Source organism: Ostrinia nubilalis, chromosome 11 (genome assembly GCF_963855985.1).
Source record: "Ostrinia nubilalis chromosome 11, ilOstNubi1.1, whole genome shotgun sequence".
In the NCBI taxonomy this organism is placed as follows: Eukaryota; Metazoa; Arthropoda; class Insecta; order Lepidoptera; family Crambidae; genus Ostrinia; species Ostrinia nubilalis.
Genome location: NC_087098.1, coordinates 3,027,100 through 3,040,788, shown reverse-complemented (window position 1 = coordinate 3,040,788; position 13,689 = coordinate 3,027,100). Strand labels below are relative to the sequence as shown.

The window sequence follows — 13,689 nt, the reverse complement described above, 5'->3', positions numbered from 1 at the left end:
GCTGCCAAAAATGTCATACTATGTGACAGCGGATGCCTGCCTTCACATTATAAAAACGCCGCTGCCGCGCTGCAGTCGCGCTACTAACGCCCTACTTCTGCTACTAATGTGAGTGTGTGCTCTAAGGGGTAACACATACGCGACAAATATTAGACGTAGAAGAACTAGCTGTTAGGTCTACCTTCAATATTAGTTTTCAAAGCAAATGCGAATCACCTAAATCAGCCAGTGTTCCCAATAATAAATATGTAGATGCATCGACAATAGAGATTGTGATCGTTGCACTACGTCTCTACCGTTTTTTTTTTGTTTAACCTAGAAAAATGGCCTATCCATACCTACCGCCGGGGGACGGTAGGTTATATGGGACTCGAACCCACTAAAATCCTGGGGTGTTCCCTCTGCCTCATAGTGATCGGCGCCTAAGTTATATGTATATGAAAGAGCACTGCAACATAATATATATACAATACAGTTAAGCTCGATTATCTATACAATACAGTTACTTTTTACCTGACTGCGTCAGAAGGAGGGTTGTGTTTTTTAAACAAAATGTAATTACAATACACATTTTTTTAACGAGATTCGATAATCCAGACTATGATTCACTACGCCTCTAAATTACTGAAAAAATAGCAATTTAAAGTTATGGAAATTTCTTGAATAAATAATAGAATGTTTCAAAAAATTGTTCCAAAATTGACGAAAACTAATATCTAAGAAACATTTATAATAAAAGTACAGCAGTGAACGTCATTCGGCTGAAACGAACGAGACATAAAATCTCTACCATTTTGAATTCGTTGTTGATTACCAAAGCCTCCTAGCATACGTGATCCAAACGGGACGTTTGAGATCTGCAAACGCCTTTACCCGTGTTGACATATATACTTATGTCGAGCTGGCCTGCTATCTGCATAATTAAATGAATCTACATGACGTTCGTCCCGCTGTAAACGGCTATTTGAGGTTGAATTAGAAACGGAATCTGACTAACATTTGAGTTAAACAACAAATAAAATTGTCGATTGAATTCACTCTGCTTAGTACATACATTCGAAAGGGCAACAGACTGCATTTTTTTTTGTAATCATCATCATCTCAGCCATAGGACGTCCACTGCTGAACATAGGCCTCCCCCAATGCTTTCCATATTACCCGGTTGTTAGCGGCCTGAGTTCAGCGCTTTCCTGCTACCTTTATGATGTCGTCGGTCCACCTTGTGGGTGAACGTCCCACGCTGCGTTTTCCAGTACGCGGCCTCCACTCCAGAACCTTGCTGCCCCATCGGCCGTCAGTTCTGCATACTATGTGCCCTGCCCGTTGCCACTTCAGCTTGCTAATCCGTCGGGCTATGTCAGCGACTTTAGTTCGTTTACGGTTACGGTTTACGGTTTTTTTTGTAAACTCGATCTATCAATTCCTGGAAGTCTTTAAACGTGTAAGTCATGATTAATTTTGTTTTTTAGAGTAATCAATCAATTAATTGTGCGATACTAATCTCAAGATGTGATAGAGACTTTTCGAGGCGACTTGACATTTAAGCAGGCAAAGTCATGGACAAAACCTACTAGCTTTTGCCCGCGGCTTCACCCGCGAGAAATTTAGTTTATCACAGATCGTCATAAATTATATGTTATTGTGGGTTATAAACAATAATACTGTAGTTTCATCAAAATCCGTTTAGTACTTTTTGCGTGAAAGAGTAACAAGTATCCAGACATACAAACTTTCGCATTTATAATATAGTAAGTAGGATCTGCGAGAATCGTTTCTTATATCTTCTAACCATATCATTAGATATTTTTTAAACAAAAGCAAATCCAAATTCGTCTAGCTTTGATAACAAGGGTATTATTATCAAGCTAGGTACTTCTTTATCACTATCACGTCTACTACCAGTAATATTCCTAAATACATCGTCGATATTTCTATCGCTAATTTTATCTTGATTCCCTTCAATGTATCGCCGATAATTTATTCCGACTGCGAACCCGCATTTTAGCACCCGATAAATTTATCCGATGTCAAATAAAGGCACCAGATTTATACGGGCAGTGTAACTATTTGCTTGTTACACACCACATTTACATTATAAAGGTATGAATGATGTTAGTAATTTAGAAAACACGTTATTTACTTTCCACCTACAAACCTAAAGTAACCGATATAGCTCGCAGAATTGCTAAAATCAAGTGGCAGTGAGCGGGGCACATAGCTCGTAGAGACGATGGCCGTTGGGGCAGAAAGGTTCTCGAGGGACGACCACGAGCTGGAAGACGTAGCGTGGGCAGGCCTACTACTAGGTGGACCGACGATCTAGTAAAGTTCGCGGGAAGAGCCTGGATGCGGGCAGCGCAGGACCCCATAATTGATGTTTATTGTCCATGGCGCATACTTCTTTCTGGTTAAAGGTTATTTAACCTTTGTTTGTCACCTGTCATCCGCTTTGCAATAGAGAGAAGTCGAACCTTAACCCATTATAGACTAGCGGTCCCATATGGTACCACTTTTTTGTGTGTTTTAATTTGGCTTTATACATTAACACGTGAAAAGATGCAGTGCTCTGATTGATGCAAATCGTACCCAATAGATATGGTCTATGCTTATAGGAAAAAAAATTGACAGTTATTCTTATCAGTTGTGTGTAATTGATGATTGAAGTGAGCGCATCAAAATTTTCTCTTAAAAATTGACGCGCCATAAAAGTAAGTGATCATATTTTTTTTTTGTGATAGTGAAATACTGATTTTGTTACAATCTTGTATTCTCCATAAGTGCTTTTATTGTGAAATGGTGTAAAATTACGTCGATAGGTAATAATAATGGGAAATATTGTATGTCAAAATTACTGGTACCGTACGGTACCGCTAGCCGCTTACCGTGTCTTTTTAATTATTTTATGATTTTTAGTTTTTACTGTATTTATTGGGAAGTATGTGATATATTCAATGGTATATATGGTATACAGGAAGATAAAGTAAAATAGTTTCCTATACTTTACAAAACCATGGGTTTTTATTTATTTTAGATGTAACTTTCACAAACATTGGCAGTTTTGGAGGACGATGAAGGTCCCAAGACGAAGCAGAAATTTATAGAATGAACTCAAGATAATTGCAACTCTCGAACAATATCAGAGTATAGAAAATGTAACGTGGGGCTATGTGCAGCGTGCAATGCCAAGCTCCATTCCAAATTTTTGAATATTCAAAGATAAAAATGAATATTGCTGACCCAATATACAGCTTTTTTACATTTAATATCACTCCTGTTATTTGCTTGTATATTAATACATATTATAATAATAATAAAATATATAATTTACCCAATTTTATAAAGTCCATGATAAAGTTATGTTTTAACCAACTGACACGGTAAGAGGCTAGCGGTACCATATGGTACCAGCATTTTTTTTCCAGATTACAGGTCGAATAATTTTTTTAATGCTTGTATAGCATTATGTAGACCATAATTATGAACACATTTCAAAAAAACAAAAATCTGACACTTTAAGAAAACTCAGTCTATAATGGGTTAACTTCGAACTCCTCCTATGTTAATTTCGTTTGCGGGTCCAATGACAGTTTAACTTTCCCCCGGAACAAACTTGACTTTCACTGATTGGGTTTTTATTGGCGGTCAAGCTGTAGATCCTGGCTACACAGGAGTTGCACCGGTGGGAACGAGAGCTGGGAATAGTCCTGTTTCCAACGACAAAACATACCAGTAAAAGAAAAAAATACTGTCTGCATATTGAAATTTTTCTGTACTAAAAGTCCCCGTAGACTAAAGATTTTATCAGCCGATAATTTAAGTATGAAAGTACGCACATTACACTGATTTGGTATCGTCCGATTCCTCATACTGATTAGAAGCGGATCAAACTATCGGCCGATAAAAACTTTGTAGTCTGCGGGGACTCTAAGTGCCAAAGCATATGGTATAGTCACCAGACATTCTTACTTAACCAACACCAAGTTGGTAAGTTAACCACAGTGCATTGATTTTATAATGAGTTACAGCTTAATCCTTCAACCACACCAACGCGTGCAGATCACCATCGGCGTCGCGATCATAGGCCAATGACAGGTCGCGTGAACTGTCATGAGTCGCGCAACCTGTCATTGGCCTATGATCGCGCTGGCGGTGGCGATCTGCACGCATTGGTGTGGTTGAAGCTTATCTTGGACCATAACGGGACTATTTCCACCCACCGCTGCAACTCCTGTGTAGCCAGGATCTACAGCTTGACCGCCAATAAAAACCCAACCAGTGAATGTCAAGTTTGTTCCGGGGGACAAACTTGACATTCACTAGTTTTGGTTTCACCGGCTTGGATCAAATTTATTGCTGTAAGAAATACTTACTTACTCCGATGATTCAGCGACAGAAAGTATGTCTTGGTCTCTCTATGAGATGTCGCCATTTCCTTCGGTCTTGTACGTTTTCTCACCAGTCGCCTGCTTCTAGCTCGCTAGTGTAATATGGTAAACGCTCTTTTAACAGTGGCTCATTAAAAATAATAGTTATTAAAGTAAATAGATTGTTAAAGTATCTAAAATATTATACAGGGTGGCCAAAACAGTGAGGTCTAAAAGAAAAATTTAGATTCCTTACATCAAGTTGTACCTAAATCACCCCCATGTATATTATACGATTGTGCTTAGTTTAGGAGATAGAGTTAATTTTGTGACATTTTAAAATTTTATGACCTAGTAGGCTTTAAACATTTTTATCTTTTTTTTGGGTTGACTTTTTTCAGATTTCTTTTTTTCGACAGATTTGTTATGAATTGCAGATGTTTGAAAAAAATAATCACCTTCCCATCTTTGATTTAACATACAAAAGTTTTGCTAGAAACATTAAAATTATGCTTTTATCAGAACACTATCAAATTTTCAACTTAAAAGTTTAAGTAAAAAAAAGAACTTCCATAGGTCCAAAACCATTTTAAAAACTGCGCCGTTTCCTGAAAATTCATAATAATACAAAAAACATGTACTTAATAGGCCATTATTTCCTGTAATCGGTCCACTAAAGTGGTAAGTCGGAGATTCCGTTACATGTTTTTGACTTTCTTAGAGTGAATTAATATTGGGAATCCTCTAAGTTTACATTACGTAGAACAGATTCAGAGCATTAACTGGACAGAACATGTTTTTATTCTCAACGAGGAAGCTCTTGCCCTTCATCACACCTGGTGGAAACTGATGATTATGCTGAAGGTGGAAGGGAACTTCAACTACAAAGGAACTATGGCTTCTTACCTCTAAATTCCGGAACACATTGTTATTTTAAGTAAGTTTTGATGAACATAAACCAAATATCCCTCCTTCTTCTTTTCACTGTAGTAGGTATTTCAAGGGTAATAGTAAAATGTAACAACTGCCTCTGTCTTCAAGTGGTAAGAGGTAAGCTTCAGAGGTCCCGGGTTTGATTCCCAGTGGAGGTGAAATTTTCTGCTCGGTTTGGTTGGTGGTAGGGTTTGATCTAAGTCTGCCTGGCTAGCAACTCTATTTTCCTAAGTCTGTCACTATAACAATAATGTTAATAGCATTACTGTATTCCGGCATTTGGAGGTAGGAAGCCATAGTTCCTCTGTAGTTGAAGTTCCCTTCCACCTTCAGCCTAATCATCAGTTTCCACCAGGTGCGATGAAGGGCAAGAGCTTCCTCGTTGAGAATAAAAACATGTTCTGTCCAGTTACTGCTCTAAATCTGTTCTACTTAATGTAAACTTAGAGGATTCCCAATATTAATTCACTCTAAGAAAGTCAAAAACATGTAACGGAATCTCCGACTTACCACTTTAGTGGACCGATTACAGGAAATAGTGGCCTATTAAGTACATGTTTTTTTGTATTATTATGAATGTTCAGGAAACGGCGCAGTTTTTAAAATGGTTTTGGACCAATGGAAGTTCTTTTTTTTACTTAAACTTTTAAGTTGAAAATTTGATAGTGTTCTGATAAAAGCATAATTTTAATGTTTCTAGCAAAACTTTTGTATCTTGAATCAAAGATAGGAAGGTGATTATTTTTTTCAAACATCTGCAATTCATAACAAATCTGTCGAAAAAAAGAAATCTGAAAAAGTCAACCCAAAAAAAAGATAAAATGTTTAAAGCCTACTAGGTCATAAAATTTTAAAATATCACAAAATTAACTCTATCTCCTAAACTAAGCACAATCGTATAATATACATGGGGGTGATTTAGGTACACCTTGATGTAAGGAATCTAAATTTTTCTTTTAGACCTCACTGTTTTGGCCACCCTGTATAAAAGGCTCTGAGAATCACCTAGAAAATCGCTCTAATTTACATAACACTAACAAACTGTCAGCCCAAATCCCTCACATAACTTACGAAGGTGAAACAGCTTCACACGAAGGGCGAGTTAGCCAGTTTTATTTATTCGCAAACAACGCTGGCGCCTACTGATACGGATTATGAAAGGTGTCGCCGAAAGCTTAATGCCTAAAATGCGAAACCTAATAAATCGTAACTAGAAACGGCTAATTAAATTTTGATAATAAAGGGTTATTTGGCAAAAGACTTACAAAGACAGGACCTACGTTTTCCCAGAGGGAACGTCGTGCCCATTTTCTTAGTTATTTATTTAACTTATCAACCGTTTTCATTTACGAATGAAATATTCAATTAAAATCTTTCTTCTCATTCATAAAATGAATTTTCCATAAAGTTATAAAGAGTGTGAGAAGAAGAAAAGGTTTGAGCTAGAATTTATTTAACTGATAATCAATAATTTTATAATATATACTCAACATCAAATAAACCGCACCTTCCGCGACGCGAACTTTAACGATTTTCTTCTGACACAATCATGGTGTCCCAACAATATTGGTGTTATTTGAAAGCCCAATAAATGTCCTTAAAGAAAAACACATTTAATTTCTTAATAAATGATTAACATGTACCATAAATGTGACTTGAAAAAATACCTCACTTTGGGCCCACCTATGGGATCAATTAGACCAATTTTTATGGTTATAAAACCAAATAATGATCTCACGTGTCCTCTTTAACAGATGGATAGCGATTAATCCCAACTTAACAGTTTTATAGCCATAAAAGTTGGCTCTAGCGTAACTACCTATTTTTTGAAGAAGTGACCCTGGATCCTTCTAAAGACACATTTTTGGGGTAAAAACCTTTCCTTTAATGAAATGAAGGTTAGAACTAGGCTTTCAAATGGTGCCAATATTGGTGGGAAGTGGGGAAGCATACGTTTGAAAATGCTTGTCGCGGGAGGTGCGATTTATTTGATGTCGAGTGTATTTGGGTGAATATCAACAAACTCGTTTTTTGCCTAATTCCGGTGGCGAATTTTTATTTCCACTTTCCAAAACTTTTTTGTGGCAGAAATAATAGTAAATGACTTGTATTATTCAATGATATGGTAGAGATCAAAATATTATTAATACTTCTCGAGATATGTTAATTTAAAATTATCAAGAGCCACCGAAATTGTATTTGAGCCACCGGGATTAAGAACCAATCCACCAAAATTTATTTATACAGCGAATTAGGAATGTTATGGACGATTGTCTCAAATTACTTATTTATTTGTAATCAATTAAGTATTATTATCCAGTAATGATGTTTATAATTGGTAACAATATTCAGGCCTGTGTTGTGACCCTAAAAAAGCATCAGATCTTCCCATGTCAGTCATAAGAGGCGACTAAGGAATCAAAATACTGGAGGGTGGGCTGCAGCATCTTTCCAGGTATTATACTACCATACTGGAACTACCAACCAGCCTGCTAAGCATGGTGATAACGGCAAAATCCCTCCATAGAGAACAAATCCAAAACTTTTTGGCTCTAGCCGCCAGCAGCCATGTTGTTCTAGACTCATCACAAAGACATCATACATGACCCTCAAACCAACTCTAGTCCCGGAAGGGCGACCAACTGCCCCAGGTTGGCGTTAGGTTTATCTTCCATAAGTAAAAATGTTGGTCCAGGCTAGCCAAGTTTTCATGTCGGTATCATACCTATCCTACACTCTGAATTACGCAACTGATTATTCGCTAAAGACCATGCGAACTGGCGATTAAGTATGAAGATATTTCTAGATCTATACCAGCTACTGAACGAACACATTACATATTTGTGACAGGGTAATTTAACGGAAAACTGGGCAAACCTAGCGACAATGAGCTAAATGAAAGTAGTACAATTAAGAAACGGAGGACTAAATCCAGCCAGCTTCATGGAGAGAGAAGGCCTAGCAAAAGATGCCAAAAAAGCGTACTGAGCTGCACCTTAATAGTAAAACAAAATGTAGGCGTTCTTTTTTAGACGAACAGGTAATTTAATCACATGTGCGATCACCGATCACCACACAGCTTACGACCTCGACCGCAGTCTATGGAGGAACACTATCTGTGGTCGCGATCCTCATCAGTGAGGGACCGAGGAAGAAGAAGAAGCGATCACCGAAATAGAAGAATGCCGAATAAAAGAAGCTCAAAAGATTTCCCCTTATATACCACCATGTTCATTGGCCGAGAACCGTACACACTACGTACAATGTACATATTAATGCTGCGTCAAATTATGCAGAAGACTGAGGACTATAGTCAGTCATTATTATTGGCCTTTTTGTACTATAAGAAAACCTTCTTCGCTTCGGTCAAGACCTGGGATGTGCTACAGTCTCTTTGCTCAAATTGACTGTCGATACATGCAACTTCTAAAGTATTTGTATGAAAACTTCATCATATCAGCCCTCCTCCAAGATCAGAACTCGAAACTTATCTGGTTGCTGCGAGGGTTCAGAGAGGGAGACACCATAATCTCTTAAAGTCTTCACTACCCACCACTTAGAGGTTTTCAAGCTTCTGAGCTAGAGCGAGCTCAGTATCAAGATACGGCGAGTATATTACACAACTTCGATTCACTGACGATATTGTAGTTATGGCTGAGACCTTAGTAGACCTAGGTATGATGCTCCAGAGTCAATTAGACCAATTCTGGCAATAGATTCGCCACCGGAGCCACCGAAATTGCGCCACCGAAATTAAAAAACTGTAACAAAATTCAAATTATAAAGAAAACTATAATTCTGATCAATAATTTCTGTATGCAGATACAACAAAATACCAAACTTTAATCATGTAAAAGAATCGTTTAGCATCTAAGTAAGTAGCTTTCACTCATACACTTGTCAGCGGAATTGAAAAATTTTGTATTCCTGTGCCGCTGATACAAATATTTACGTGTCTGCTGGAAAAACCATACCACAAGTCGCAAGTCTTTATAGCCCGAACAGGAGGACAGGGCTGAGTGATGCAGGGCAGAAGAACTCTACGTCTCTCAAAGCTTCTTTGGAGAAGTAAGAGAGTGTCGAAATTGAGCCACTGTAATTGCTTTTTTTCGTGGGACATTTTTGAAAGGTTATTTAAAACACTTAAATTATGAAATATCACATTTCTTTCATATCATAATTTGGAAGTCTTATTTAATGTATTTTATGACTATATTATTCTTAAATTCCTAGAATCCCCGAGAAAGAAGGAATAACACAATTTATGAGTAGAAATGGAGTCAGGACACGCCACCGCTATTAGTATTTGGGTCTTTGAAAAATTTTTCAGCACATAAAATAACTACCTATTGTCCTGAAGACTTTGCTATCGTGTAAAAAGCTGTTTAAAATATATACAGAAAAATATTCATCGCTCTAGTTACATTTCTCCTATCGATTCTCAGCTCCGCCGCGTAAAAAACGTGTTTGGGATATTCACCCATTTACATAAACTTAAGAACTAAAATTTAGTAGCTAGGTACTTAATTATTGCTATCATAATATCTTAGGGTGTTTTATATTTTTGGTAAATTCCTGATTCATGCTGCTAAGATACATTAAAACATGGGAATTTACTGAATATCACTAAAGGGTGGAATGTATAGGGAATATAGTTTAACTTTGGTTAAGGGCTAGTAACCAATAACAATAATATGATTTATCTTTGATTGTTTTATTCCAACTAATACACCAAATATAACGTAATGTGTCAAATAATGTATCAACAATGTAGGCATATCTATTACATCTATCAGATAAGAAAATCACGTACATTGATTAAATCTTATCAATCATTTTGAATGTTTTATTGATACCGAATTCAAAGGTCTTCATTTAAAAAGTAGCCGGTATAATAATTTTGCCAATTTGCAAAATATAACAAAATAACTTTCTTTCGCATTTTTTTTACATTAGTACGAGAAAAAAACTGTTGGCGTAGGTACACAGATACCGTAACTCCAGAAATTCTAAACTAATAAATATTTTAAAGAGGTTGATGTGTTGTATGTTGTATGTATGTTGAGGTATTATTATGCAATCATAATAATACCTCAATAATAATCATAATAATTTACATTGTAAAAAAATATTTAAAATTAAGAACCAAAGTTAATAAAGAGAATCATAATAATAATAAAACCTTGATATTTGCATAAAATCACAAAGTGTCAATACACTTTGTGATTTTATGCAAATATCAAGGTTTACTGACTAAAAAACAATAAATAAAAAATACTATTATGAAGAATTCATTATTTAGTGACAACACAAAATAGTTAAACCGAATTATAACTACTGGAAATACTGCGAAAACAATCATCGTGCACGCAGGCTGCACGCGTTGGTTGGCCGATCCTCAACCTTCAACCACACCGACGCGTGCGGATCGCCATCGCTCGCGCGATCATAGGCCAATGAAAAGTCGCGCAACCCATGACAGTTCGGGCGGCCTATGATCGCGCCGTGATCACGTCGGCGATGGCAATCTGCACGCATTGGTGTGGTTTAGGCTTGCTACCGGGATATAGTATCCTGGATTCGACTTATTGGTTGTAGGGTCGTTACTTACTCGCTTCGCTTCCAGTGTGCTACATCCCTAATCGCTTGATTATAATCCCCTATTCAGATAAACATCTCGATTGATCGATTTATATAAATTGATTTCCCTATAGGCACTTGGTGACAGTGATTAACCGGAATGGCGTTCAAATTGTTCACTTTGTTGGCTGTTGCCGCCCTCGCTTCCCAAGGTAAATAGTTGTCACGTTGTGTTATGACAGTGCATGCATGTGATTTTGTCAGTCAAGAAGGTGTACCTACGGATTATTCCATATTACCATATTGAAGTAGCATAGTGAAGGTGTTAGTTAAATGCTGATCAAAATCGTGGAAAAATGCTAAGTGAACCCTAAAAAACTAAAAGAATTTTAAAAGAAAAACTAGTTTTTGTGCAAACGACTAACAAAATAGGTTTACTTATAGTTCACTTATTTTATTATTACATAAAATAATGTGAATGTCAGTGTTAGTTTATTTCAATTTTATTTCAATCTTAATAAAATCTTTACACTGCATAGCTGCATACTGCATACTTGCTTTAAATCCAAAGTAAATTAAGGAAAATTGTAGTTTTAATTGGGTATTAACAAGGAGTATTTTCCAACTTGTTATTTTATTTATATGGCAAAGCTAAATCCATTTCTTTTGCTAACCATTAGATATGATAAATTACAACTAACAAATTTTAATTAATTTCCAGGTCTAGGTGCTGCGATCGAAGAGATCCAGCTCGAAGATGTAGATGTAAACCACATCACCAACCCCCTTTTCGGGAGAGGCATCAGCATCCCCCACCTGATCCTGGACACCCTGGAAGCGTGCATCGTGTCCTTCCCAACTGGCCTGTCCTACGACGTCTACCCAAACAACAACCTGCCCAGTACTGTGACCGCTCTTGGTGGAGTCTTCGTGTCCTGTGGCATTGAGTTCAGGAACCCCGATATCAGTATGAGCGGGACCTATGAGTTGACAGCGCTGACAAGTCACTTCGATGGTAGAAAGACCTTACAGAGGCAGAAGTTCAATGTCAACTTCCGCGAGAGTGACCCGTGGTAAACGATGTGATGATGAAGTATTTGGCTCTGGTGTAATAAATTCACTGCCTACTTTAATGTTTAGTTGTTTTACTGTGACCCATTCCATTCTGGCCACGTTGAAAAATATTCTACGCTGAACTCAGTCTCGGTTGCAACACCCTTACTTTAACTATAACTCTAACCGGTATTTTTGTTGGAGACCCTTGAAGCGTGCATCGTGTCCTTCTCAACTGGCCTGTCCTACGACGCCTGTCCTACGACGCCTGGCCTACGACGTCTACCCAAACAACAACCTGCCCAGTACTGTGACCGCTCTTGGTGGAGTCTTCGTGTCCTGTGGTATTGAGTTCAGGAACCCCGATATCAGTATGAGCGGGACCTATGAGTTGACAGCGCTGACAAGTCACTTCGATGGTAGAAAGACCTTACAGAGGCAGAAGTTCAATGTCAACTTCCGCGAGAGTGACCCGTGGTAAACGATGTGATGATGAAGTATTTGGCTCTGGTGTAATAAATTCCACTGTACTTTAATGTTTAGTTGTTTTACTGTGACCCATTCCATTCTGGCCACGTTGAAAAATATTCTACACTTAACTCAGTCTCGGTTGCACCACCATAACTTTAACTATTAATGGTGTTTTTGTTGGAGACCTTTGAAGCGTGCATCGTGTCCTTCCCAACTGGCATATATTATATCCTACGATGTCTACCCAAACAACAACCTGCCCAGTACTGTGACAGCTCTTGGTGGAGTCTTCGTGTCCTGTGGTATTGGAGTTCAGGAATCCCGATAACAGTATGAGTGGTATTTATGAGTTGACAGCGCTGACCAGTCACTTCGATGGCAGAAGGACCTTGCAGAGGCAGAAGTTTAACGTAAACTTCAGTGAGAGCGACCCGTGGTAAATGGTGTGATGATGATGAAGCATTAATTGGCTCCGGTGTAATAAATTCACTGTACAGTCACGGAATGAAAAGGTTCGTCAGTTTTCAAATTGATTCCTTCAACGAATCGCGAGCACTTATTACCTTTTGAAACTATGTTACAGAATAATCTCGAGTTAGAGAAAATAATCTTTAACTGTTCGTTAGTAAAGTTCAAAATTATTCAGATCAAAGTTGTTTGACGATTTATCTTGTCAAGAAGATTATTATGATTGATAAAGTAAAACCTTCTTGTTGGTTCAACCTGCCATTATTATTCCTATTAAATAAAAAAACTATTGTCAATTGGTCAATGTCATCATTGCATTGCACTGATGGGATAGAAAAATAAACAAGCAAAACCTTATTCGTTAGCAAACGTCATATTTATTTAAATGTTAGCAGCACTGTTTCTTGCACTGTTATGTTGGCAGGTTTGACTCTTACAGTACCTAGTGCAAGCGAAAACCGACACTAAGGTGACGAACCTTTTCATTCCGCGACTGTACTTAACTGTTTTGTTGTTTTTCTTGATCCCTATTTTTACGGGGACATCTATGCTAAGTTTACAAATGTTTGGGTGACAATTTACAGATTATGTATAGAAAATACTAACGAAGATAACGTGCAATCGAAAATTGACTCTGTTTTTTCTTCTGTCAAATAAATATTTTAATTCTGGGATTTGACTTGTTTATACAGTCATTCAACAAAAAGATGATGCAACCGATCATACATACAATACATACCTAAACGAAGGTGTCAGTCTTCCCTTAATCTATTTTAATTTCTATAGTATAAGCTCTTAAAAATTTAAAAGCGAAAACATT

General features: G+C 37.3%; 1 protein-coding gene across 1 annotated transcript; it reads left to right on the top strand.

Annotated features, from left to right (window-relative positions):
* The first annotated feature begins 10,981 nt into the window (after positions 1–10,981).
* On the top strand, positions 10,982–12,010 carry LOC135076064 (uncharacterized). Its single transcript, XM_063970519.1, has 2 exons — positions 10,982–11,089; positions 11,599–12,010. The coding sequence occupies exons 1-2, from the start codon at positions 11,038–11,040 to the stop codon at positions 11,952–11,954; spliced, it is 408 nt and encodes a 135-aa protein (XP_063826589.1). The 5' UTR covers positions 10,982–11,037; the 3' UTR covers positions 11,955–12,010.
* Positions 12,011–13,689: the final 1,679 nt, after the last annotated feature.